Source organism: Talpa occidentalis, unplaced genomic scaffold (genome assembly GCF_014898055.3).
Source record: "Talpa occidentalis isolate TD23 unplaced genomic scaffold, MPIMG_talOcc4v2.1, whole genome shotgun sequence".
In the NCBI taxonomy this organism is placed as follows: Eukaryota; Metazoa; Chordata; class Mammalia; order Eulipotyphla; family Talpidae; genus Talpa; species Talpa occidentalis.
Window position 1 is genome coordinate 60,020,186 of NW_026555331.1, and position 27,928 is coordinate 60,048,113.

The following is a 27,928-nucleotide window of genomic DNA, read 5'->3' on the forward strand; positions in this document are numbered from 1 at the left end:
CCACATGTAAATGAAGATATAATTTCTTTTCTGCTGGGGAAAGAATGAAAGAGAAGAAAGATGCATAAGTCGGTGGGGGGGGGTGGTGGTAATACTTGAATCCAAGGTTGGAGAAACCTTGGGAGATCTGCCCAGTTTTTCAGTTGTGCACTGTTCCAAATGGAAGCTGCAGTGGAAGGCCTTTGCCCCTGTTTGCTGGTGCACTAGACAGGACTATATTTCTGAGCATACAGATGAGTTGTTATAAAATTCATGCACTGCTACAGCTCATTTGCTTTATGCCTTGGGATTCCCCATAGGTCCTCACCCAAAGCATATAATTCAACAAGCTTTGTTTTTTCATTTCATAATCTGCAGAAATAGGAGAGACGAACTTGAAGCAGGCCCATTAACAGTAACCAATTAACAATGAAGAGCTGAAAGAGATACTAAAAAAATAAATTAAAAAGCACATATGGTAAGGCAGTATGGGCCTTGTAGCATGAGGACAAAGCCCATATGCCTCAAGAATCCCCGTCATTGTAGTTACTTCACAGCCCAGGGTAGTGTAATTTATATTCATCATAGTCACCATTTGTCATAAAGAAAGTATTGAATTATATTTAACAAAGGATGGAACACATAATGCATTCTAAGATATTGTTAACCAGATTTGAATAAAATAAAATGTAAAAATTGGCCCTTTAAAGGCAACTCTCCACTATTTTAAGATTTAATTCCTCCTCAATGCCCTCTTCCCTTACAAAACTACTAGGTAAATGAGGCATTGAAGTATTATTCTGGGAGATTTCACAGATCAAATATCAAACTGAAATTCTCTCCCTATGGTGGTGTGATGATCAATATGCATTCTATAACATTAGATGATGGATTAACTCATACACTCATGAGGAACTGCGTGATCAACAAAATCCACACAAACCTGTCAGGGGGAGAACACGGAGTAAAAATGAGAAGTTATTTACAGAGAAGCAGGTGGGAGTCAAATTTCCATTTCCTGGGCTCCACACAGAAGGTGGTACCTTGAAAAATGGAACTACTGATGACGAGAAACACTTTTTTCACTCCATCTGGGACACAATGACACAGAATATAGAATTGAAGAGGTGAGAGAAAACAATGAAGAGTTGAGAGATACTCCCACAGCATTATTGCATGAGGAAGTTGATACCTGAGTTTAAGTCACACAGCAGGTGGAGACTGACCCACAATCCTCCCTGCTGCCTCTCACGCTCTTCAGGCTTCTATGTCAAGCTGATAGTCTCTGGGCAAGGAGTATACAGAGCATCCTACACTTTTCCTCTCTTTGTTCTAAGTTCAGTGACACATAACTCCAGTCCCCCTAACAAGAACATGGTCATTGGAAGAGTCTAAATAAAGCCTCTCTCATTTAGGTTTTCCATTGTTCCAAACTTCTCCCCACAGCAGCCAGTTAAGAGGCTAACACCGAGCCCTGCTCTGTATTTTGTATACCAAGGAGAAAAAGACATGGCATCCTTGGAGCATGAAAAAGTGTACAGTAAAGAAGATTAGTGTGACAGGCATTCAGGAAGAACAAAGGAGAGATCTGTGTTGCCCAGGCCACGGGCAGAGCTTCTTAGTCTGGTTGTGAGCTATGAAAGATGAATAGGACTTGATTTACCCCAAGAATAAAGTCCGAATCCTTTATGGCAAGCAAGGCCTTTCCCTCCTGCTCTCAGCTTACTTCCTCAGCCTCATCACTCCTACATGTGCTCTTACATTCTATATTCAGTGTAACCACCCAAGGCTCTCTCAGTGGGGCAGCGCCTTCTCCCCTGGATCACTGCACAGTTCAAACGGGCTCCCTCTCATTCCCTGCCCTCCAACTGCTCAATCTTCTCCTTCAAGTGAGAAAATGTCAGTAAAATTTCTCTGAGGCCCCAGCTTCCCAGCAGGATTGCTGCCTCTTATCTGCACTCCTATGGCTTCCATGTGCAAGATAGGGAGGAGAGCTGGGATGAAAGGGAGGGAGAGGGGAGAAGACTCATTGGACTCAATGGGAGATGCTCTTTGGATTCTTAAGGTTTTATATGACAAAATATATGCAAAGACTAAATCAAATTTATTAGGGAATCGTTAAAGATTCCTGAAATGGGATTTTGTAACACAGATTCTGAGCACAAGCCCCAACAGCAGACCCCAAACATAATCATGCAATAAGTAGGAGAAAGAAATGTCCAGGCTCAAACCACCAACCTGGCTTGTGATTTTTTTCCAGATTAAATATCCTCTATTTAAAATGAGGATAGTAATAGCTCCTTCATAAATTATCAGCTATTAAACAACACAGCACAAGGAGATGCCTAATACCTGGTAACAAAAGAAATATTAACATTCTGTAATCCAGAAAGATACTGGGTATTATTTGTAGCAGTGCCATATTTGAAATGAGATCCAGAGACACTTAGTGGGGAGTGTTGGAGATAGGGAACAGATAAAGGCAAAGAGAAAAATGATGTGAAACACAGTGAGAATGTACAACAACAACAACAAAACCCACATCACTTTAAAACCTTCACAACAAAATTTACTCTTTCTTTATTTTCCTGTCTGATGTTACATTTTGCAGTATAGTAGCAATAACTTCTACTGCTTTATAGTACACTCCCAATAAATGGCTTCTGAGCCTGATTTACAACCTCAGCAAAGTGCAGGCATTTAATCATTCCCAGCAGCTGTTTAAAGTTCTCTCTATCACCATTGAGGAGCGATTATCTGGGAACCATATTTAAAGGGCAGGAGAGCTGGTAAATGGTTATAGATCTGAGGTTTGGGGCTCAGGGACTGGGGGGTTTCCTCTTCAGTTCTACAATATCCTCATTGTAAAGGGATCAAAAGATGCTTCCCAGTTTATTGAGAACTGGGGAAAGCAATGAGTAGCCCAGAAGTGCTCTAGGTCACACAGGAACAGGCCCAGAGCTGGCAGTGCACACATTCAGAAAATCATCTATGCCCCTGAGAAACTAGAACATGAACCCAGTGTACAGGCAAGAATGATTAAAATTGCTCTTTCTACATTCCCTTTTTTTAACTGACACTGGCATTTTAAGGAGCAGGCACAGGTTATACCCCTACTATAGTGCAAACTGGAGTAATTGAGAACAAGTTTATCGTGCTTTATCCATGCATTGCTTTGAGGAGGAAGTTATTCTTAGATGGTGGAATTTCTAGCCATCAGAGGAGTTGTTTTTTTGCTTGTTTGTTTTGTTTCTTTATAAGGAAAACGAGTATGAGTATCATGCCTTTTAAACTACTGGATTTATAAGGGAGCATTTGGGAGAAGCAGCCGATCTGCAAAGATACACTGTCAATAATAACCTGCAGGTCCTTAGGGCCCCCTCCTTGTAAACCCGCCCAACCCATCCTGTCTTTACAAGATGTTGTCTGTGCTGCGTGACATTTGACATCTTCCAGAAGAGCAGTCACCCAGTTAGGCAGGGACATAGATTTCCATGTTATCTCAGAGCTGAGACCCCACTGCTCTTGCTGTCATTCAATCCATTCATGGGATAGTTTCTAAAGGGTTTGCAAGGATCTGAGGTCAATCGAAAATTTATATTGACAGTGAACAGAAAGCAGCTGAGCCCTGAACTAAGTGGATTAGAGTGTGAGTGGTGAAGAATGTCAGATAGGGAGTTTTTGTGGAGGAAGAAGGGGATTTAAAAGAAATAGTCAACTGACCCATGTGACAAGACATGTCCAGTAGCTTGAGGAGGGCTATAAGCTCTTCTAGATTCATTCCATCATCAATCAGCAGCTTCTTAGGAGCGCATAGCAGGGATGTATTCTATTTTATAAGGTCTTTCTCCTGAATGAGAAATCATGCCTTGGGCTTTTAGAATCTGAATTAGATAGAAGTGAGAAAACCACCTGAATTATGGAAGAATAGAAATGGCTAAGTGTCAGACTCCCATTTTAACATACTTCATTTAATCCTCACAGTTCCACACAGTATATTATTATTACAAATGGTGAGGAAACTGAGGGTTAGAGCAGTAACATATCTTGCCTAATACGCTGCAGAGCTGAGCATCTGTTTGCCAGTTGAAAGTCTGCAAGTGAACACTCATTTTAATATAAGGAATGGATAGGCAAAGCTGACACCTTTGATCACTATTTTAAATCAGGCACATAGTAGGACTATACTTTGTATCATATTCAAGGCATTATTCTGATCTTTGTTTGGGTTGAGATTCTTAAAACAAAGTCATTAGTCTCAATATTAGTATTTTCAAGTAATTAGGGCAGAGATTGTATAAACTTTTCAATCTTTGATTTGTCAGGATGGGGGATGGGCCATAAGGAGAGATGAGGTCCTGCTCAAGTCTTTTGATTCGTTCAGATTTCCTTACTGAAACATCACTGAAAGGCATCCTAGAAGTCTGATGCAGTGGTCCCCAACTTGGCAAATGAATTCTAGTGATGACTGGTGCAGCATGGTATTTTAACAATGCAGTTAGGCCTGAAATGCAGCCTATTTTAGCTACTTAACAACTGTGTGAGCTTGGATAGCTTGCCTAACCTCTATGGGTCTCAGTTTCAACATCTGCAAAATATGGATATTAACAATGTCTAAGATCATTACTGTTTGTCCCATGGTAAACACCTAGTAAGCACTCAACTTCGTTTGTGTGGTTGTAATAATTCTTCTTCACTTCAGTTCATTTTTGCTCATGCTCAAGTACTTTACAATTGGAAAACTGATCACTTCCAGAGTGATTCTGGGAGTTTCTTGGCTCTAGGGAAGATCCATTTAGCTTGCTTTATCTCTGCTTGTCTCACCAATATTGGGCATTGAGACACTAGAAATCTGTTCCCCATCATGCCACAAGTTCTTATGCTACGGACAGACAAGCAGAATGAGGTGCAGACCCCAACCTACTTGTAAAAGGATTTTCTACACTCCTGCAAAAGCTAACGGTGAACCTCAATCAGTTGACTGATTTAAAATTTGAAAAGTTATATCCTACCTACTTCCTTGGGATTTAAATCTGAAGAAAGAACCTGCTTAATGCTCATCTCCCACTGCCAAATCACACCACAGAGCTGTCAAGACATTTGCTATGTCAGCCCTTTAGAGATTGCCACAGGTCAGCAATAACCGGTGATGTTTGAAGGAGCTGCTATCTCCAGCATATCCATCAAATAAATTACTACATGGCATTAGGGGACAAGAAGCAGCTGAATGCCTTCTGGGGGAAAAAAAAGTGAGCTGAAAAGCACCTGTTCCTAAGTACAGATTCCAGGTTGTTTATTATTTTATAAACTATCTATGTTGGTGTCCTTGCTTTCAGAATTGTGAATGCAAGAAGGTCAAGTACTTTAGTAACATTCATCTTCTCATCATAATGCCTGGAGGGATGAGGATGCATGGATTCAAGTGAGATATCATTCTAGGACCATGAACTCAGAACAGGAATGCTGCTTTTGGACCATGAGGAACTCACACCAAGGTCAGTGACTACAGCCATTCAGTATCTTTATTCAAGGCAAGAGCAATTGTAGAAAAGTTCAATTTATCTCAATAAAGAGTAACAACAGGGGAGATTCTAATAAGAACACAAATAATGATGTAAACCAATGTCATCACAACAAAAAGTAATAATAAGGTCCTGTTCAATTAAAAATTAAAAGAGTAACAAACCTTGTATATTATCAACACTATAGGGTAAGGTAAGAAAGTATCAGGCTTTTCTGTCCTCCCGCCATTAGGATAGATGACGGAACCCTTCGGTCCTGAATGCATGCATGATGGCGGGCACCTGGAGTAGGGTGTGGGCATAGGTAGATGGGATTCACCTGGGCTAGGACAGGGTTTTTAAGGGCGGCATCACGGGGATGCCAGCAGAAGCTGAGAGCAGAGAAGCAGAGAGAATGCTGGAGAGCCCAGAAAGAGTGATGACTTGCTGATGACAGCACCCCTTCCTGCTGTATGCTTGATAAATCCCAATAAAAGCCTGCCAAAGCCACTGAGGGCTCCAGGACTGGACTCCTCCTTTACCCCATCTGCTGGATCAGAAAACCTGCTCAGTGGCCTGTCCTGCCCCCTACAAACACCCCATACACTTTCTTGTTTGCTAGAACTGAAGTGATGAGTCTCCATTTTATATCTTCCCACTCATATTAGAGACTAGACAAGACCACAGCACTGAGCCTCCAGAATCATCTCAACCTCTGGTGTACCCAGCTTTTCATGCACATTAATCATGGTCTGGGCCACATTGGGATGCACAAGTTATGTCCCTATTGTTTATACTGGACCACCCTGTGCCTCTTCACCAGGAGAGAGAGCTAAGGGCAGGGCGTGAGGAAACCTTGAATTTGATTCTGGGGTCATTTTTCTTCTTTTCAGATTCTGAGTGATTCAGATTCTGAGTTTTAACCTCTGAGTTCAGGATAAAAATGAGATTATAGACAGGCTCAGTGGAAAGACAGTTTTTACATTCAAACAGACTAGGGAAGAATACCATCTCTGTTTTATCCATACGCATAACACGCACACTTGAGATTACAGTAGACATTAGAAATCATATATGTCAACACTTGGTGTAAAAGTGTGGGGTAAATGATTATCAGGTTTTTCTGCCCTCCCGCCATTAGCATTGATGATGGAGTCCTGTGGTCCTGAATGCATGCCTGATGGTGGGCACCTGGAATGGGGTGTGGGAACATGTAGGTGGGTTCACCTGGGCTGAGAGACTAGGCTTATAAGGGTGGCGTCACAGGGAGTGGAACAGAACAAGACCAGAAGAAGAAGAAGCAAGAGAGTGAAACAGAACCACCGGAGAACAAACAAGAGAACAGCACCAGCAGAGAAGCAGAGACTCTGAGTGAACACCAGAGAGCCCAGGAAGAGTGAAGACTTACCGGGGGCTGGAAGCCTGCCAGCTTCCCCCTCCGCCCACCCCTGGCACCCCTGCCTGCCATGTATCTGGTAAAATGACAATAAAAGCCTGAAAAGCCACCGAGGGCTCCAGGACTCTCTTTTAACCCATCTGCTCAGGTCATAGAAAACCTGCTCTATGCCTCCTGCCACTACAAAGAGTGCTTAACAAAGGGTAGTTCTTGACAATGTTAGGATGTTTGTGGACAATTCTTGTCAATGGTTCTCAAAGTGAGCTCCAGCTCCCCTATGGGCTTTGGAAATATGGAGGTGGTCGTTTTGCTTGTCACAGTGCCTCGGATGGGATGTTAAACATTCCACTATGTTCAACACATCCCACACATAAAGAATGGAGCAGTTCCAAGTGACAACTGTGTTCCCTTTGAGAATCACTGCTCCTAAACCTCAAATCCTCTCCATGGTGATTCATTGCACTTATCCAAACACTCATCACCAAGAAATCCACTTACAGTCTTTCAGAAGTTGCATGGGTATTTAGATATAACTAACCACCCAGAGACTGAACAATAGGCTCCAGATGTCTTTGGAATGAGCTTAGAATTGGAAGTCCCAAGCCTGAGTTTAAGTTTTCCGATTGATGAGTCATAGCGGTCCTTGACTTGAAAGTATAATCTCCTTTGCAATCCACTCCTTTGTCATCTCTTACATATTGCTACTGAAACTATCCAAATGGCAATGAGCATTTAATCAGAAAATGCACATGGAAATACTTGGGAGCCATAAGGTCCTATGCAACTGTATAGTATATAGATGTGCAGTAATGTATGCTGTAATATAATTGACTAGAAACCAACTTAAGGCTCTGCCCTTGAGAAATATGATTGGCCTGAACAACACAATGCTGAGCCATCCTGGAACCTGAGCCACAAAGAGAAATCAATAATTGTTATTCCACTTTCTTTAAAATTTTGATATTTTGTTTATAGGGATTTGTTGGTATTAATTTTTATTTAAAAATATTTTATGACAAAATTATTTACTTTGATTACTGAGTAGTTTGGTGTCACCTTGAAATTTTGCACCCCAGGCAAATGCCCTATTCTCTCACCCTTGTCCTGGCCCTGGTCTGAGGCCAAGCTCCTTGAACTTCAATCCAGTTGCCTGGGCTTCAGTTCTGACCTTTTTGTCCCTTTGTATTGTGAAGAAAGAGAGCCTACTGAATTCATTCCCTTTAATAACTCTAAATACTTGAAGGTAGTAATCAGTGGTTCATCAGCCTCCTTTCTTTTTACTAAATTACCCTAACTTAACTCTTCCTTCAAGGGCCACAGCTTCCTTAAAGGATCAACTTTCACTTTTCTTTTTTCTAAGATTTATTTATTTTTATACAAGAGCTGGGGTACAGGCCAGAGGCGCGGGAAGGTGAGAGGATTCACCAGAGACAGAGTGGGGATCAGAACAGGCAGACGACTGATATACACTGCTGAGGGGAGCAGTGGGCGAGACAAGAGAAGTCTGCCACACCATGAGGGAATCTCCCTGGCAGGCCAGGAATCGAACCGGTGCTGCAAAGGCTGTAGACAGCTTCACAGTGCTGCGCTCAACCCACTGCACCACAGGGGAGGCCCCAAAGGATCAACTTTTCAACTAATATTCAACATCAATGCTGATTGCTGAGTTTCTAGTTATGGGAAACAAACAATTCACTGACAAAAAAAAAAAAATGTCCAGCAAAGTTTTATATATTATTTGCAAAGCATTTTTAATTGTTTTTCCTCCATTAAAGTACTTATGAACTAGGTTGTAGGTTACATAAAAAATTACCAGGCTTTTCTGCCCTCCCGCCATTAGCATTAATGATGGATCCTTGCAGTCCTACATACACACCTGATGGCAGGCACCTGGAGTAGGGTGTGGGCATGCATAGGTGGGCACACCTGGGTTGGGAGACTAGGCTTCTAAGGGCCACGTCATGGGGATGCCAGAGAGAAGGAGAAGGAGAGTGAGAACGAGAGCCAGACCAGCAGAGCAGCAAAGGAGAAGCAGAGAAGCAGAGCCTACAAGATAATGCCAGAGAACCCAGAAAGAGTGAAGACTCGCTGGGGGCTGGGAGACCTGCCAGCGCCCCCTCCCCCCCTTGTAAAAAGCTCAATAAAAGCCTGAAAAAGCCACCAAGGTATCCAGGACACTCCTTTTACCCATCTGCCTGGATCATAGAAAACCTGCTCTGTGCCATCCTGGCACTACATAGATGAATTACATATAGCACTAATGGATACTATTGTAGTCTTTTGTAGGACTTGTATTATCTGGAAACTTCAAAAGTTTTTCTTATATCCTGAGAATATAATTAACACAATAGGTAGGGCCACTGAAACCAGGAAACGCCTCTGAGCCTCCCAACCACAATTGAGCTATTGTAGAGAAACTTGGAGCACGATGGCTTGGGGATCCAGAAGTATATTTTATATACTTCTGGGTGAAGGAAGTTGATATGGCATCAAATACCGCTTAGAAAGAACATCTTGTGCCCCAGGATCCTAGATATTTGCCTGATTTGATTTTTTCCTTAATAATTAACTACTATTTATAAAACACCAACTAGTGCTAATCTATGACAGTCACTCCCACTTTACAGGTGAGAAACTGAGGATATTAAGAATTTAAGCAGCTTGCTCAGGACACATGTGTGGTAAGGAAGCATCTGGGATCTGAAGCTGGCCATCTGGCTTCAGACTTTGTCATTTAATCACTGTTCTGTTCTGCCTCTTGGACACCATCAAGGAGGGTAATTGGGGTTAATCTTTGCATAGCCCCACCTGCCAGATATGACGCCTATTTCCAATTGATGATATGAGATTCTAGGAAGGAAAATCATTTGACTAAGTTTAACTCCTTTTTCAGCTGAATGAAATCCGAAAAAAAATAGACATTCCCCTCTAGGCACACATTTCCCTGTCAAGCACCAAGGCATTCATGGGCAAAGCAGACTAAATAACCAGGTAGGAGTGCATAACTCAGAAAGATCAAGAAGTAGAATTTTTTTATTAGATCTAAAGGGGCAAATTGTGAAGTCAATGCCGATAGGAGTTTAGGTGGGAAAGATGAAAGGGTTCATTGAGGAATAGCGCCCTTCGGTCTCCATTACCGACGAAATTGCTGAACTAAAATATAAATTCTGCTGACCCTGAAAGTACCAGCTTCATTTTCTGGATGAATATGTCGGGGCTGATTTAATCTAACTCAGTTTGGTTCATCCTGGCACCTGAGAAAATACAGAAGTCAGACAGCTTCTGGTAAGGACTAATTTCTGAAGGAGGCCAAAGCCCAAGATACTACTGTGCCTCGGTTGGCCTGCTTAACCCAGGCCAACAGAGCCTGCAGGTCCCCTGGAGGACAGTGAAGCCCATCGCTCTCAGCTCTGTGCTCTGTTCATGGTGTCTGGATCTAGATGAATGAGATTTACATAGTTTTAATAAATATTAATAACCATTTTAATCTCAGTAAACCTTTCATAGGAGACATTCAAATCACTTTCCAGTCATCTCAGACTCCCAAAGTGAGTGAAGGAATCATTTTGCAAAGCTGTGTCTACTCTCCCAGGCCTTCCAGGCCCCATTTAGGCTTGGTCTGCGTGACAAAGGAACATATTTGGGGAGAAAACAAACAAGTGCTTGGGACAGATAGGTGGGCGGATAACACTCATCACCCCCTTTCAAGTTCAAATATTATGTTCCTGTCTTATTTTTAATTTGTTTACCATCTGTGCTTTTACAGCGGGATATTTTATATTAATGATAATAGGAGAAGCTAATATTTATCGGTTGCTTACTAGGTGTCAAGCAATGAGCTGTGTTCCTTAAATGTATTATTTCATTCAGTCTTTCCACTAACCTATGAATGGGCTTCATTTTCATCCCCACCTTACAGATGAGAAAACTGAGGTTCAGAGAGATTTGTCTGAGGTTAGGTCTAAGTTCCCAGAAATAACCAGTAAATCACATGAAAGTATTCATTTTCAGACTGAAGTTTGTCTCTCATGATCAGTGATGTCAATGAGATAGCTTGCCATTCACCTTATTGTTAAAACCAAAGTGGCTTGGAACAAAAAATATTTTATACTTTGTGAAAAAAAGTATAATTTGTGGGAAAAAAAAGCCTCAAGTAGCTCAAATAGACCAGCCTTGAGGTAGTTTGAGAGGGTGAGAGCATGGGAAGAAGAAAAGGAGAGAGAGAAGAGAATTCCCTCAAAACAAAAAAAAAAACAAAACAAGACAAAACAAAACACAAAACCTTGTGAGTTAGGAGCCTATAAAGTATATTTTAAAATACCTTTTCACCCATAAGATTAGGTGAAATGAGATTCACATTCATGAACAAAGGAGTGAAGTAACTCATTCAAGTTTATCCTAATGATAAGTATTTGCAGTATTCCCTCAGAGTTGTTTCTTCTTACTTCTTAGGAACAGATTTTGATGGATCTATCATATAATCCAGTGATTTCACTCCTAGGAATCTACCCAAATGACACAAAAACACCAATTTGAAAGGAAACCTGCACTCGTATGTTTATTACTACATTATTTACACAATAGCCAAGATATAGAAACACCCCAAATGTCCCAAAATAGGTTAATGGATCAAAAAGCTGTGTTATATTTACACAATGGAATATTACTCAGTCATCACAAAAGACAAATATTCCATTTGTGGCAACATGAATAGACCTGGAAAGTCTTATGCTAGCCGAAATAGATCAGAAGAAAAAGATAAATGCCAAATAGTCTCAATTATATGTGGACTATAGAGAAACCAAATCAAAGGTCAAGAAAAAGTCAAAATTAGCATGATGACCATAAATCTGAGGCATACAGAAAGGAAGTGGGGTTATCAAACCAGGGGAGGGAAGAACACAAGGGAATATGGTGATGGCTCAGGGGTAATATAGTGATGGGATTACTATGGGGACTACAATGACATAAGAAAAAATAATAATAATAAACTTTTTAAAAAAGAACTCATTTTAGTTATATATATGTATCTCATTATTGCATAATACTAATAGAAAGTAAGACATGCTACTATGATTTGTTTCTTTGTATGTAGATTACTACTTGCTGGTATTATAGGCATCATCTGTCTTAGCAAATGGAAATTCTTGAACATTTATAACTAAGCACAAATGAAGGCAGCATGATCACTCTCCAGGCATCAAAATTTTACCATTTCCGAGGATAACTATTCCCTCTAGTTGAAGACTAATTTCCTGTCTTGATGGTTTGTGTGTCTCAGAAAGAGTTATCCTATAGTAGATGGGAGTCAGTTGTTCATACGTTTGCACCACAGATGGACAGTGGGTTGCTGGCAGAAATCATGTTTTTTTATCATTGTCTTTAGTGTCTTAGTATGAGAACTGGCACAAAGTTGACTGAATGATAGGTGATTAAATGTACAACCTGAATTTTATTTTTCATCAGTAGAGCATTGTAATGAGAGTTCATCATTAATGCTTCTGGAATAACAAAGCAGAAAGGAAGACTGGTTCAGGTGCAAACCTGACCAAACTCTAGACTGGTAATATTAAATCATTAAAATACCCCTTCCAGGGGCCTCCCTGTTGGCACAGGGGCTTAAGACGCAAACTATGAAGCTATCTGCAGCTACTACAGCTCAAGTTCAATCCCTGGCCAGGGAGTTTCCCACATGGCACAGCAGACCTCTCCTGACTCGCCCGCTGCTCCCCTCAGCAGTGTATTTTGGTCACTCTGCCTGTTCTGTTCCCCACTGTCTCTGGTGAATCCTCTCACCCCCCCACACCTCTGGCCTGTACCCCAGCTCTTGTATCCATAAATAAATAAATCTTAAAACAAAACAAAACAAATACCTTTTCCAGGAATGGTTTCCCTATCCTATTGTAGCAACCAGAAATTAGCCAGTGGTCACCAAGGTTTCCTACACTATGAACATTTTTCTGAGGGATAGTGACATAAGGCAGTGAAGAGGCACCCCATAAATTCCTTGCAATCTTATTGGAGGAGGAGTCTTTGACATATTTTTAAAGTTAAACTTGTTACTCCTAAGTAACAAATATTTTAATGATACCCCCCATGGAGGGGTATCATTAAGCCACAGGGGAAGCTTTGGAGATTGACCCATGCATTCCTTCTCATTCAACATTTCCTGGATATTAAGTCATGTATCAAAGAGATAAACAGAGAAAAGACACAGTCTCCTGACCTCAAGGAACTTGCAGTCTTGGGAGGAAGAATGAGAACAAGCACACAGGTAAACATGCTTTTACAATAAAGAGGCTTACATCACGCTCTCAAGTAAGATCATTAGGGCCTGACTCCCACTCCACAGTCCACTAGCAGACTAGCTGACATTGAGTGAGTTACTTAACTTCTCAAAGCCTTATGCCATCATATGTAAAATACAGATCGTAATATTATAACATAATTATAAATACAATACCTATCTTGCAAAGTTTTCAGGTGGATTAAATAAGTTTTACATACATATATGTACTTAGCAGAGTACATATATACATGTACTTAGCAGAGTGGGGGATAAGTTATTTAAAATATTAGTTTTGATAACAATAGTTCTTATGTTGCGATTGTAAATACTTTAATGGGACTATGAGCAGAGGAGGGTACCTCATGAAAACAGCGTTGGGTTGGGGGCTAGATGATTAATCTCCTGAAGAACAGTAAGGATGTGTATGAATCAGTACACAGATGGTTGGAATTTGGATAGAAAGTAGTCTCAAAAATAGGTGACTGGATCAAGAAGAGGTGGTATAGCTACACAATGGAATACTATTCAGCAATCAGAAAAGATAAACTCATGCCAGCAACATGAATGGAGCTAGAAGGGATTATGCTCAGTGAAATAAGTCAGAAGGAAAAAGAAAAATATCGGATGGTTTCTCCTATAGGAGGAGTATAGGGGAGCCAAATAAGGGATCAGGGGAAAAATAATAACAATAAAAAACACAACAAAAAAACCCAGGTAATATAAATTAGAGACATTGTGCAAGGGTGGCGGAGGGAGAGGGATCAAAATGAGGGTGGAAAGAGCACAAGGGACTATGGTGATGGAGCACGGGTGAATTGGTGGTGGAAATTTTATGGGTATTGTACCTGAGAAAATAAAGCAAACATTGTACAAAAATGAACAATGATGTAAAATACATATAAATTTTAAAAAAGAAAGTGTTTGGTCTCTTCTTTAGGTGTCTGATGGATCAAAGGCCTGGTGGCAAATAAAAACCTCAGCTCGTCAAGGTAAGGTTTATACTTCCAACCAACTGGACCAGGGAACGCAGGCAGGGCAGAGGAGGAAGCAGAACAGGAGACGGAGAAGGTAGATCATAAAAGACCTTACTTTACATTGAAGGTCTTGCCGGTCATAGAAGAATTTTAATTAACAAAGTGACATGGAATTTTGGCAGGGCTGCTCTGACTATGGTGCTGACGAGTAGGGCTCAGAAGGGACTGGGCAGGAAGCAAGAATGCCCATTAGGAAGTTGCTGCAGCAATGTGGGCACAAAATGATGAGAATCAAAGTAAGGCAGTAGCTATGGGAACAAAGAAGTGAAGACATAAGAGAGGTTTTTAAGAAGAAAGGGGTGGGAGTTGGCAAATTAATTGAATGTGAATAGCAAGGGGAAAGGGTGATCCAGGATGCCATGAGGATTCCTGGTTTGAAAATCTGGATGGATGGAAGAGCATGTTGGCGGGAAACTGATGCATTCTGTTTGGGATGTGTTGAGTTCCTGGTTCTTTATAGAACTTTCAGGGAGGAAAGTCCAGCATTTCTTTAATAGAAAGGTCTTGCACTTTAAAGAAATATAGGACATTAAAGTCTTGGCATGGATCCAAGAAATTATGTTAGAAACCCTGTATGGAATCCACTTTTGTTGTGTTAGCAATGAGAACACTACAATCAGAATATATTGTTCTTTTAGAAGACTGCTTTCAATTTTATTAAAATAACAACCCATCTTAATGAAGAGAAAGACTCCTAAATTCTCTTGCAAGTCTAAGCTATGATCCTATTGTTCTGAAAAACTGCTGTGAATCTGCAATTGCCTTTTGAGGGCGATAAACCTGCAGCCTTAAAACTTCCTTTGTTGGTATGTGAAATATATTTTTCAGATGACAGTCCACTCTCCACAAAGCCACATAGCCCCAAACATGCAGTTACTATGTTTTTGAAAAAGAAAAACCAAATAAAGATACTATCTACATTTACCTACTCTGATCCCAATTGGCTGCAAACAGTAGGAGAATCTTCCTGCCATAGTGATCTCGGTTTTCCAGCACTCCAGGGAAGCCATCGATGAGAGCCCTCTTAATGCCGGGATCATCGGCCTTGAAGTTTTTGAACATGTCCAGGTTTAGCTGGCGGTACTGGAAGTACTGAGCCAGGAGTCTAAAGGCATCTGCTTGGTGAAACTTCCTGGCTCGGAGAAATCTCAGGATGAAGGCATCATCTGTACGTAAAAATCCAATGTCAGGCCTGGTGATGATCATGTCCCTGACTTGCTGAATATCCTGATGTAAAACATCTGGGTTTTCATTCAGTTCCAGGCGAGCTTTTTCTATAGTCTCTGGACTGAGTCCAGCTTGTAAATGGGTCATCTTGGCCAAATCTCCTTTCCAACTGCTTAATTTCTGATATTTGGGAAGCAGAAAAGCTGGTCCCATTCACCTGATGATCTTCTGGAATTGTGGCCCATTCAACGGTTTTTTTACTACCAAACTGCCACTGAAACAGACAAATAGGTCTTCTTTCTGTGCTCGGAACGCAGCAGGACCTTCAGGTCCTATTTGGTAGTAGCCATCCAAAAGAGAAGCAAAACTGAGGCCATTGCTAACTGCAAAATAAATGCACACAAGAGAAACAAAACAGATGATACAAAGAAAATCTTAGCAACTTAATTGAAACTTATAAAAGCAGTATATTATGCTATGGGTCTAATTACATTAGGTATCCAAAGAATAAAGGAGAAGTTATCTTAAAAATTGGACACTCAGGGCCTCCCTGGTGGCTCACGGGGTTAAGGATCAGCACTATGAAGCTATCAGCAGCCAGTGCAGCATCAGTTCAATCCCCTTCCAGCGAGCTGACCCACATGGTACCAGACCTCTCCTGTCTCTCTTGCTGCTCCCCTCAGCAGTGTATTTCAATCTGTCTGTTCTGCTCCCCACTCTGTTTCTGGTAAATCATCTCACTCTCCCACATCTCTGGCCTATACCCCAGCTCTTGTATGCATAAATAAATAAAATGAATCTTTAAAAATATTGGACACTCAGCATAATTTTTATTATTGACAACTTGTATGCATAATATGCAATTATATAAAATACGTTTGGGAAAAATTTAGTTACATTGACTAGTGAACATAGTAGCATATTATCAGATTAGTAGTAGATTTCTCTTTTATTAATTACCCTAAGAAACGGTGAGAAGACACTTCTCTGTTATAGCATGCTTTATAGGGCTATTCATAGGCCTAGATATGATGGACAACTTATGGCTCCTGCACAATTTATTACTTCCCATTAGCCTCTTCTCTCAAATAGAAGTATCTTTCACAGAAATCCATCCTGCCTTTTTAAAAGACAGCTGTTTGTATCTTAACAATAAAAAGGGACTGTTAAAGTTTGCCTTAACCTTACCCCCAAGGCACCTAATTATTCAAAACTGGACTATCATATCAACCATGGGCTAGCTGGGGAGGACTGAGCGGGGCTAGGAACTTGACTCACAGTAATCCAATTCAACAGGAATGAGACTGGGTGCTCCTGTATGGATCTTTACAAGAGGTTTTATTGTTTGCCTTTTTTACCCTATTTAGGGAAGGGAAAGGGTATTAAAACCCTTTGTTGTCTCCCCACCTAACTCAATATCCATTCAGGCTTAAAAATCCTTCCATTTTATTTATATCAATTTGCTGTTGTCCCAAGATATCATTTTACTTATGATAGTTGTTTTAATCCCCTTAACTGCATCCCTTATAATTTCTCCATCTCAGTGTTATACAGAGAAACACTCATACTATTTTGAACTTTCTCATTTTAAATATAAATGTTTTAACTCTCTTAGACCTTTGTTTTGTTGAACTTAGAAGTTTCAAAAGCAGACAAGCTGTAAATAAATTTGGAGGCATGCATTTTCTCCATTTGCACTGAGAGGTAGAATATTTACCCCCAAATATAATTATTATTGGTAATTTTTTATCATACAATATAATTAAAAAAACAAAAGATTCTTTGGCTTAATTTTGAAGTAGTAGTAATTTGTTAATGGTGGCAATTAGCTCACATATTTCTCTGTTTTATTTGTTTTGTAATATGGAAAGACAAAAGACAGTTCCAGTAACATGTTCATTTTCCAGATAGCAGAATAATGAGAATAATTTTATTTATAAGATCAGTAAATATCTGGAAATATTTTTAAATAAAAACGTCATAAAATAATTTGTAAGACAATATCATTTAGCTCTGTAATATGTGAAAACAAGAAATAGAATGGAATCTTACTTCCCACAGATTCTTAGGGACTTAGAATAATAAAGGAAAATAGTGCTATGAACTATTTCTAGGATTGGAAGGAACTTCAAACCCAGCTAGTTCAATGCCCATCCAATGTTAAAATTCCCTCTCTAAAAGTCTCACCCATCACTTCAAAAAGTTCCTTTGTTTAGTATCTGTGCCTTCTAATTCACTCTACACCCACTGCAATCTAGTTTTGACTGCTCTCTTTTATCAATGAACAGATGATCATATAATTTATTATCCAAATGTAGACACTAGGAGGCAGTAGTAGTAATAATAATAATGCTGGAACGTAACTGGAATAGTTCCAAGACAAGAAAACCCAAACAGATGATCATCCTATTAGTGAATGACCTTTCTGTTACTACATCCAATAAACAAATTTTATTGTCTAGTTTATGTGACCTCTATCATTATTTGTAACTGATGACTTCATCCTTCTTAAAATATCTCTCCCATTCTCCCATCTTTTCTGTGACTCCAGACACCATGCTTTTTCTCCTGACCATCTGTCCATCCCTGCTCAACATTTTCCTTCTGTGCTCACCACTTCAGTGTGGTTTCCCAGGTTTCCTGCTCCATCACTTGACCACCTACATGTGAATAACTTCAGTCCTTGGCTCTCTCCAGATCTTCAGGTTACGTACCCTACTACCTGCTGAACACTTCCGTTTAACTGTTCCCACGACACCACAAACCCAATACATTCAAAACTGAACTAATCTTACTTCCTCATCCTGCATTTGCTCTTCCACCTCCATCTCTTAGCAGCTGACCTCATTCTCTGCTGTTCCCCATGCTGGAAACACGGGAGTCAACTATATTCCACCTTCACCCTTGCAACCCACTTCCAAGCAATTGCTTACATAATATTTCCCATTTTTTCCAATCTGTTTTTCACTGTATATGTTTAGGTCACATCTCTGCTATTCTGTTTTGCCCTATGATCTCTTCCCAACAGCATCCTTGCTGCCAACCTGCTTGAATGAGTACTGGAATGGGTTTTCCAGATCATTATGTATATTGCAATTGAAATCTGCCCACATCATTACTTGATTGACATTGATCAATGGCTTCGAATTGCCCTAAGATAAAGTATAAAACTATTTAACATTATGTCCAAGACCCTTCATCATTGGTCCCTATCTACCGCTCCAGTTTCACCATCCACCCCTGCACTTATGCTGAGCAATTGCAATTTCTTCTCATCTCAGTAGGCCTTCATGAACAATGCCTAGCTCGACCACTAATCAAATCCTCTTTGCCATTAGGAGTCATCCTGGAGATTGTTTTCTGTAGGAAACTTCCACAGGCCATAGGTAGTCCCACAGCCCCAACCACACAACATTTTATTGCCATTTTCCTCTCTCTCCCTCTTTACTTTGATATTCTTGCAAAAAGTGGGGGGGGGTGCTCTCATTCCATCTTTGTGAGCCCAAGATAGTGCCTGCACTAAGAGCATCAGTTCCATGAGCAGAGCAACGCTGTGATATTCATTGTCTATCTCAAGTGCCCAGAAAAGGGGCTGCCAGATAGGAGGAGCTCAGGAAATATATATAGGATAGGTGAATAAATACAGTAGTCAAATGTTGTTTCAGTGGGCAAGTGGTTTCCCCTTCTGTTTGGGTACCTCCAGGACTATTTTCCTTAAATGTACGTATTGCACCTGACTTTTAATCCCCTCTCACATTTGCACAGTATTTTTTCCCTAGAAAAATAACCTAGGTATGTTGTGCTTCAGATTATCACTTCCTTGAAGCATGCTTGGTGATGTTCATAGTTCTACCCTAGCACTAAGCACTTGGAACACAAGGCATAGCAATGTCTTAATTCCTAGAAGATTTAAAGCTTCTAGAAGCGAGTTACTCCCTTTATTGTTCAAAGAACTCACAATGTTTCCAAGATAAATTATTATGGGCTTAAAGGGAAAGTTAAAGTTGCATTTTTCATAACCCATTTCTACACATCACTATACCTCCAATTCATAATACCTGAAATACACTGGCCTCAATCCATAACTTTTTTTCTGTTCTTGGAATACAGTAAAGGCTTCTGGGGAGAATACCCAAGCCGGGGTCACTGGGTTACATATTTAGGATGAAGTAGACATTTTCCATTAGGGGGAAATCCTTTATTTCAAAATCGGCATAGACTGCCACTTAAATAATAATAACTTCAACTAATAATATTTAAGGCACTAAAAATGTTATGCTCTCCAGGTATCCCATGTTTTACAAAAATTTGTGTTTTCCCACTTGGTTTTGATGAAAGACCTGTATAATACCTGTTCGTGCTAGGCAAAAGAAATCTGAGGAGGATTTTGATTTTACAACAAAAGGAATAAAATGAAGTGCACATGCAGCATTTTTTTTGCAGCAGTCATTTCAGAAATAGTGGGGGCCCAAGCAACAAAAGTGGCCCTGCTAAGTTCTTTCCTCAGAATTACTTTATACAGGCTGTGTAAGTATCTTATCATTTCTGATTTTACTATATGCTAGTGGGCTTTTGTTTTTATGTGTTGTTTGGCATGACTTGGAGGTTACTTCTTGGGCCAGGGAATGCTCAAAAAAAAATCTATATATATGCGCTATATTATTTTATCCTTAGAACAACTACAATGAAATGGGTATATTATTATCCCCCATTTTTCAGATGAGGGAACAGAGGCATAGAGAGATTAAATGACTTTCCCAAGACTTGAAACTATTTAAGCTCACATAATCTTTCTCCAATCTCATGTTCTTTACTATTATGCTGACCTTCCTCTTGTGTGGGTGAAGTTCCAACATTTGCAATTTAAGACCAATGTGACCTTTAACAAGTCACCTTTCCTCTCTGAATGTCACTATCCTTCTCTAAATCTTTTCCAGATTTACCATTCTATAAACCTAGTTATGTGTAAGTGGTTAATAGACATTCTTTGGTAGCCCAATGCCATACTTTATATACCATCTGGTATATAAAGAAGAAGAAGACTAAAGCTATTAAAAATCCTGCTATGTCTTTCCCCAGCTATCATAAATTTTTATTCTCCCTCTATGTATTTTCCTTTCACTAAAATACCAGATCAAAGATCCTGCATTCCATTTGAATGCCTGATATTTTCCATGCCTATCAGAGTTCCATGCATGACCTGATCATTGAAATGGGCTTAATAACCAAAAAGGGCACTTTGGGCAGATTCTTATGGCCTCAGAATCCATTCCTCTAGTTAATTTAGTGATAATTACAAAAACTTGGAGAAGTATTTGGTTGGTCTACCCTCTGGGAATACCAAGTTAGAAGCTAACTTCTTTAATCTTTCCTTTTCATAATGAGCTAGAAATTTAGATCATGACATTTTTGTATAAGGAAGAAAGAAAAGTCTCTCCTATAATGTGATGTTTCAAATCATAGCATCTATAGACACCAGATTTGCATTTCATTTTAAGTTTCCATCAGAAAAAAAACTATTTGTTTATTTCCTTATACAGAAATCATCTTAAGAAAGTATAATTGCGTGCACACACACATGCACCCCCGCCCCCAGTCTTTATGAATCAAGGCTTGTAGGTAGAAAATTCATCCAGAAATTATAGCAATTCAAATTAAATCTATTTGATTATTTTATAATCTATTATTCTCATTTATTTAGCTTTCTTTAAAAACATATTGAATATAGTGGGATAAAAGCATAATAATAATAGCCAAGTCTTATCTATAAATATACATGTGTATATGTATTATTTCATAGCATTTTACATCAATTATCTTTATTCATTGTTACAATGATTCTGTAATCGTAGAAGAAATAATTTCCTGCAGATGTTCAAGATCTTGTGAAATAATGTAGATAAAAGTGCTTTGGAATGAAGAAATTCCATTTTACATTTACTGTAATATTATTTCTGATATCTTAATTTAGCTATCTCTAGGAAAATAGAAGAATATCAAAGACTTGAACATCAAGGAACTGAAAGGTAATCAGCTAGTGTTCAAAGTTGGGAAAAGAAAATAAATAGGTATTTGCTGAGTACTTGTTATATGCCTAGGACTTTGATAGTATATGATTGCTCTCCACCCTATCAGCTAGTTATTACATATTAGATGAAAGGATAGATTTTGAGATTTAATTAAGTTACGTATAGCTGGAAGAACCAAAGTCCACACCCAAAGTTTATGTTCTGGCCATAACCTGCATCTTAGAGCAGGTGCTTTCTCCACACTCTCTGGCTACTCGTACCCTCACAAACACTCACACAGCAGGCACACGTACACATCCTGCCACTTCTAATGACAGTCACTTAAGGAATGTTGCAAAATTGTCTAAACTTAACAAGAAAAGAATATATTTTTTACGTTGACAAGAAAGGCAAAATTTATAAAGCCTAGATATTGTTTGTAGTATAAGAATCAATTACTAATTAGCAATGTTAATAATTCAAAGAAAGCCTTTAAGTACACATATGTTTACATTAGTGAAAAATTAAAGTGATAAACTCTATCCGTATTTATTTTGTGGCATGAAAAATGAATATCTGTGACAATGATGAAAATGAGTGAAAAATGAATCTCAATGATAAAGCTCTTCATAGGAAAGTGTAATTGAGTACCTAGCCATCATAAAGTATGGAAGTTATATTTCCAAATTTTAAATGTATCTTGAGTTAGATTAATCCTGCTACTCTTCACTTTTCAAAAATCTCACTTCAACTTTTTTTAAACAGAATATATGTATTTTCCCCTAGGAACACCAAAAGAAATTTTATACTGAATGAAATAAAAATAGACGCTGCTGATACATCTAGAACAAAATTGAAAATCACAGTGAGCAAAAATCTTTTTTAAAGTTCAACTCTATTTGAGATATCTCCTGAAAGATGATATGCTCCCTTACTGCCAGTGGAACCTACATTTAAATCTCAAAGATTGGTTGATGACATTCTTTGGTATTGATGAAAAAGGAATCTTTTCCCCAAATGATGAATTTAAGATGGACCATTAAGGCTTATAAGGACTTCTCTGTGTAAGTACAGGCAAGGGCATGCAAGCCCTTAGATAACAAAGTGACCCCCAATCCATTGACTTTCTATCAAACGTTAGCCAATTTGCAGAAATAAACTATCAGAGCCAGGGACAGAGAAAGACAAAAGAGAGACCTTTAATCATCTAAAAGTGTAGCATGACCAGAATTTAGCCCCTGGCTGGGAGTCAACTTTCCTTCACCTTTAGCTCAGTCCTAGTCCAGGGCTTGCCCTTGCCACATAAATATTCATTGTGTAGACTCCCTTGGCTCCCTTTAAAATAGCAACAAAGACACAGTCATTTGCTCTTGCTTTTAAGAAAGATTAAAAGTAAATTGGATAGAGTTCCATCACAGTAGAGACACTGAGATCTTCTTCCCAAAATAGATACCAGGTCAGAATTAGAAAAGATTGGAACTCAGAAGCAGTGGACCTATCAGGTGGAGGAATATGTCATGAGTTCTAGAACAATCTACAAACCTTTTAAAAAATGTTTTGTGCCAAATAATGATGGATCTAAGAGGAATTTAGATGGGAATTTTCTGCCTCTTCATTGTGTTATGTAGAAAAAAATTTAATTGAAGTTGTATTTACCTTACACCTTACTGTATGAAAAACCTATAGAGACAAAATTATTAAGAGACAGAAAATTAATCTGCAATGTTTTTCTATGCTATTAAACAATCACCATAGCAAATCATTGGGAGTTAATGTCCCAACTTTACAAAACATATTAGTTGTATTTCTTATGAGTGACAATGGAGAGGAAGAAGAACAAAGAGCAATTGACTTTTTTTCCATTGAGGAAAGAGGTTATTTCTCTAATAGACTTTTAAGAGAAAGAAGATGTCAAGGAATGTAAAAAGGCAGGGTTCATATAAAGATGGGTATTAAATCCACTTGCCCCTTCCCACTGAGTATTTTACTCAACACATCTATGGGAGTGGGTCCCTTGCTGGATGTGATCAGGCAGATGACAGCAGCAGCAGAAATCAGAATTAAGAAAAGCAACTGTTAAAAGGGAGATACAGCAAGGTGCATGTGGGTGAGACATAAGGAAAAGGGTTATTTGTATAAGTTTCTCCTTAACAAGAGCTATGGATTCTGAGTTCTTACTGTTTCGGAAATTGGAGTCATTTTTGTTTAAGTGTGGTTAATAGTGAGACATAAAGGTGAATTTTTGTAAAGGAAATTGTTATTTGTCTTTGCTTCTCTAAGTGTGGTCCATGGATTTGCAGCATAAGCTGGTCCTAGAAGTCTATAAGGAACATGTAGACTGTCAGGACCAGCCCAGATCTGCTGAATGGGTCCAGAATTTCCAGGCAATTTGTATGTCTATTAGTGTTTGGGAAACACCGGTCTAGAGGATTTATAATAAAGCAAAGGGGTTAAGAAGTTTGATTAGTTGCCCCTAATGTCAGAGCTCACATGGCCTGTAGACAGCACTGCTACCTCGCCCAGCAGGAGAATCAAACACCCCCAAAGTGTTCATTGACACTCATAATTACTTACCAGATTTTCCCATTAATTATTTGCACACATGTTTAAAATACTCTCTATATGAAGCAAAAGCAATGAAGAAAGGAAGGAGAGAAGAAACAAAGGAAGAAGAGGGAAGGGAAGAAGGAAAGAAAATCCTCATATATGTTGTTTATAATGCTTTATTTTGACTACACATTGGATAAAGCTTATGATTTGAGCCCGCAATTGTCATTCCCAGCCCAAAACTTGCATCCCACTCCCTCCAAACTACAAAATAGTGAATACTAAATGTAGCATGTACTTGTCATACATAAAGATATAGAAATATATGTAAGCATGATGATTGAACAATGTCAGAAGCTGAATTAATATGATGTTACTTTAGGGAGAAGAGCTGGAGGAAATGATCTGCATAATATCTACAAATTGGAAATTTGGCTAAAAAGATCCAGGATACAAGAATGGATAATCTCAACCATGTATGGGAAAATTCTTGTTGGCAAAAACTCAAGAAGAAGAGCTCATAGAAAAATCAGTTTTCCACATACAAAGTTTTCCCTGCTACTCCCTGTCACATGATAGTAGGTATGTAAAGAGGGAAATAATAGGGTGACCTGATCACAGATGATATGTAAAGGGGCTGTGGGAGGGAGCAGAAGTAGTGAAGACTAATGAACTTACCAACTGAATAATTCTTTTTTCATGGGAGGAGAGTGACCAGTTAATTTCTACATCCATGAGGAATCAAATCAAAGACAAATCTCCCTTAAGCCAAGAAAAAACTTTAACTGGAAGTTAAGCACAATTTTCTCTGGTGAGATATATCACTCAGTGGTGATGATAGGGGTTGCAGACTTACAGTAATTCACATTGTAGATCCTCTCCTATAACAACTTTATTCCAGTAAATCTGGATAAAATGAAGAATTATTTAAAAAACATAATTGGAGAGAAGATGTCATGGGAGTCAAGATCTTTCTGCAATATTGAGGGATACTTCTGGGTTAATTGCATGTGGTCAAACTTCGTATTTTGTAAACACATTCTGCTGTGATTTCTCTCTGAGTCACTATGTAACAAGGAAGCAGAGATGATGCAAGTAAGACTGAATCCATTGGCTAAGGATGGCTCTGCTCTGAGGAATAAGCAAAGTCACAGACATCTCAGGTCTGATAAGTTGTACCTTTATAAAGCTGCCTAAGTGAGCACACACCACCAGTTCTGAGGAGGTCCAGGGTCCCTCTTTTGGGAAATGAGTGACCTTCCAGGTTTATACTTCATGTTTCTGGGAGAATACATCACTCTAGAGCATGTTTACAAAAGTATGTGATGCCACTCTGCTAAAATATATAGTCTCTGTTTTCTGCTAAAACCACTATAAAAATGGGAAAGTTCTGTTATTGAAAATATGAAAAAAGTGAAACAGCACTTAATAGAGAAAAGGAAACCAGGAAAGTGGTACTCTATAAAAATTAATAAGCTCAGCATATTATTTCAGTCAGAGACAGGCACTGCTTCTGAGACAGATGCCTGTAAATCTCACTGAAGCAGCATTGTTTTGAAATTTCCCCAGTGTCAGGAAATTACATTAAGCACAGGAAGACAGAAGTATCGCAGGCACTGGATTCCAGGCCTGAGTTTCTGGTTCAAAGCAGTCAGCAATGGCAACATGTACACTTTTAAAAATTATCTGGGCTGAACCATTCCTTACAGACAGATAAGAGAGTTTTAAGAATCTTGTTGTTTGAGAGGTCTTGCTTACTATGGACATTAATAAGCTAAGGACAATATATAGATGATCAAATTTTCTTCTCTAAAATTCAAGAATTTTCACAGTTTTGTTGGTTTGAGTTCAAAAGAAGTGCATTTTAATGGCAGACAGAATTCTGCCAATGTTTGTCATTCACAGGTAACTTTTGACACAGTACTGCTATTACTCATTCAAGATGAGAATTTTTCCTCAAAGCTTCTCCCAGAAGATAGTTGTTACTATTCATTTTGAAAATGCCTCTAATTATGAGCAAGCTGGTTTAGATGAAACTTGCTTCACTGACTTTTTCTTTATAAAGAGGTAGAATAAATGTACAAAGGTTTTTAAATGAACCTTTTTGTGCTCTGATTTAAACTTGGCTATTACATGTGACCCGACATTATTCTCGTATGAAAATATGGTCCGTATATTTCTAATTAAGATGTTGATTTTATGAAAAATAATTTGACAAATACCCAAAACTATGCTGTATAATGATCGATTAAATGGGTGCCCATCAAAAATTTTATTTAAAGAGGCATTCAGTTTTTTAAAAAATTTTGTTCTTTTTAAAAGATGATCCTGGCTATAGCAGCAAAGAGGTGGCATGACTTGCGTTTGGACCTTCAAGATATTTGAAAGATAGTCTAACTTCCCCTCAGCTGAAATAGAAAAACGTTAGCGCTCTAAAAGCAGTGCCTGGCAGAAAACAGTTATATAAAATGCCTTTTCAATTTTTGCACTCTATTACCCTTTACTATTATTGGAAAATGGTGTTATCGCCTGATTACTGGGAAAGCACACAAAAATCTTGCCTTCCAAACGCGAGTCAGTCCTTGACTAGTGTTGAACAAAGCCAGACCATCTGCTCTGAATATCATTACTACTTTGGTCATTGGGCAAGGCGTTTATCTTCTCTGCTTCCTTCAGAGGTTTAAGATTGAAATGAAAATTGAAATCAAATTAGTAGACAAGAGACATTTGAACAAATAGTATTTTCCGATGAAAACCACATTCGTTTGCTTATCATCATCACCATCATCTAAATGCTCACTCTCACCTCAGAGTTAACCTTTGGAGTTTCCATTTTACAAAACAAAAATTAGTAAAAAAAACTTAATCCCAGAGTTTTCTGCAATAAACGCTTAGGAAAGAAAACGGGCGTGTGGGTGAATATGAGTCATCAGTCACCCCCACCCTGCTTCCTGGTGATTCTCCATTGGAAAACCAAGGATTGAGCTTGTGTATCTATTTTACCCGAATAACACTATACCCCGGGCCATGTTAATTTCCTGAACTAAACAGTCCCTGATCTGCTCAAAGGCAGCTGGCTAACTGCTGGTGTCTGGCAAGTGCCCCATCTGTCCCCAGACCCGGAGTCTCTCTCCTGTCTTCACTTTCCTTTCTCTCAAGCAGGCGTCTCTCTTTGTTTTCAGGGGTGTCGTCCACCTGAACTTTCCTCCCTATGCTTGAAAACTTGGGCTCATTTCCTCTACCCTGCAAACCTCGGGCTTTGTCTAAGTGACAAGACAGTTGTGTTGACTGTAGTTGCGACGCCGGTGATGGTGGAGATCATGACGGCGATGGTGGAGATGGGGGTGTCGATGGTGTAAGGAGGCGCAGGCTGAGCGAGCGCGGGGAGGAGGAGGATGGACCACAGAGGCGGTGGAAAGTGGGGTGCGGGAGGAATGGAGTGCGCAGGGATTGCAGATGGGAGCTATCCACGCACCGAAGTGCTGAAACGCCGCAGCCATGGCATTGCGAGAGAGGGGGAAAGGTGGGGAGGCGCAGCAAATACAGAAGGGTGAAAAAAGGCAATAAATACCTTCACACGGCCGCTCAGCCTTGCTTTGGGAATGTGTTTCTGCAGGTGTCCTCGCTGCTGAGCTGAGTGGGTGAAATCCCCTATTCTGCCAGGCTCGGGATCAGATTTCTCTAGAAAGCTCTGAATGAGAGCCCCGGCTTCACAGGGCTGCGATTTTGGTAGGAGGCGTGTGCGCTTGAGACTCAGTTCTTCATACCGAGCTTGGCTTTCCCCTGGGTCCTAAATACCTCCTCTCCGTTGTCGCTCTCCGCTTGCCATCAAGACAATACCAAGAATTACAATTTTGTAACATCTAGGACCAAAAGCACCTGATCCACCACCCGCCCAACCACGCACAAACTTAAAAACATGTTCTTTCAAACCGATTAACGCTAGCTCTGAAACAGACACGTGTGTGTGTGTGTGTGTGAGTGTGTGTGTGAGAGAGAAAGACAGA

At 39.4% G+C, this 27,928-nt stretch overlaps 1 protein-coding gene across 1 annotated transcript in view; it reads right to left on the reverse strand.

The window, feature by feature from the left end:
• Positions 1 to 27,657, reverse strand: part of CLVS1 (clavesin 1) — a 169,315-nt gene extending 141,658 nt beyond the window's left edge. The window contains exons 1-2 of the mRNA XM_037507691.1: positions 27,493 to 27,657; positions 15,125 to 15,749 (exon numbers count right to left, since the gene is read on the reverse strand). Of these exons, the coding sequence (XP_037363588.1) occupies positions 15,125 to 15,579 (455 nt within the window). The 5' untranslated portion in view covers positions 15,580 to 15,749; positions 27,493 to 27,657. The remainder of the gene's footprint in view (positions 1 to 15,124; positions 15,750 to 27,492) is intronic.
• Between the last annotated feature and the right edge of the window lie 271 nt (positions 27,658 to 27,928).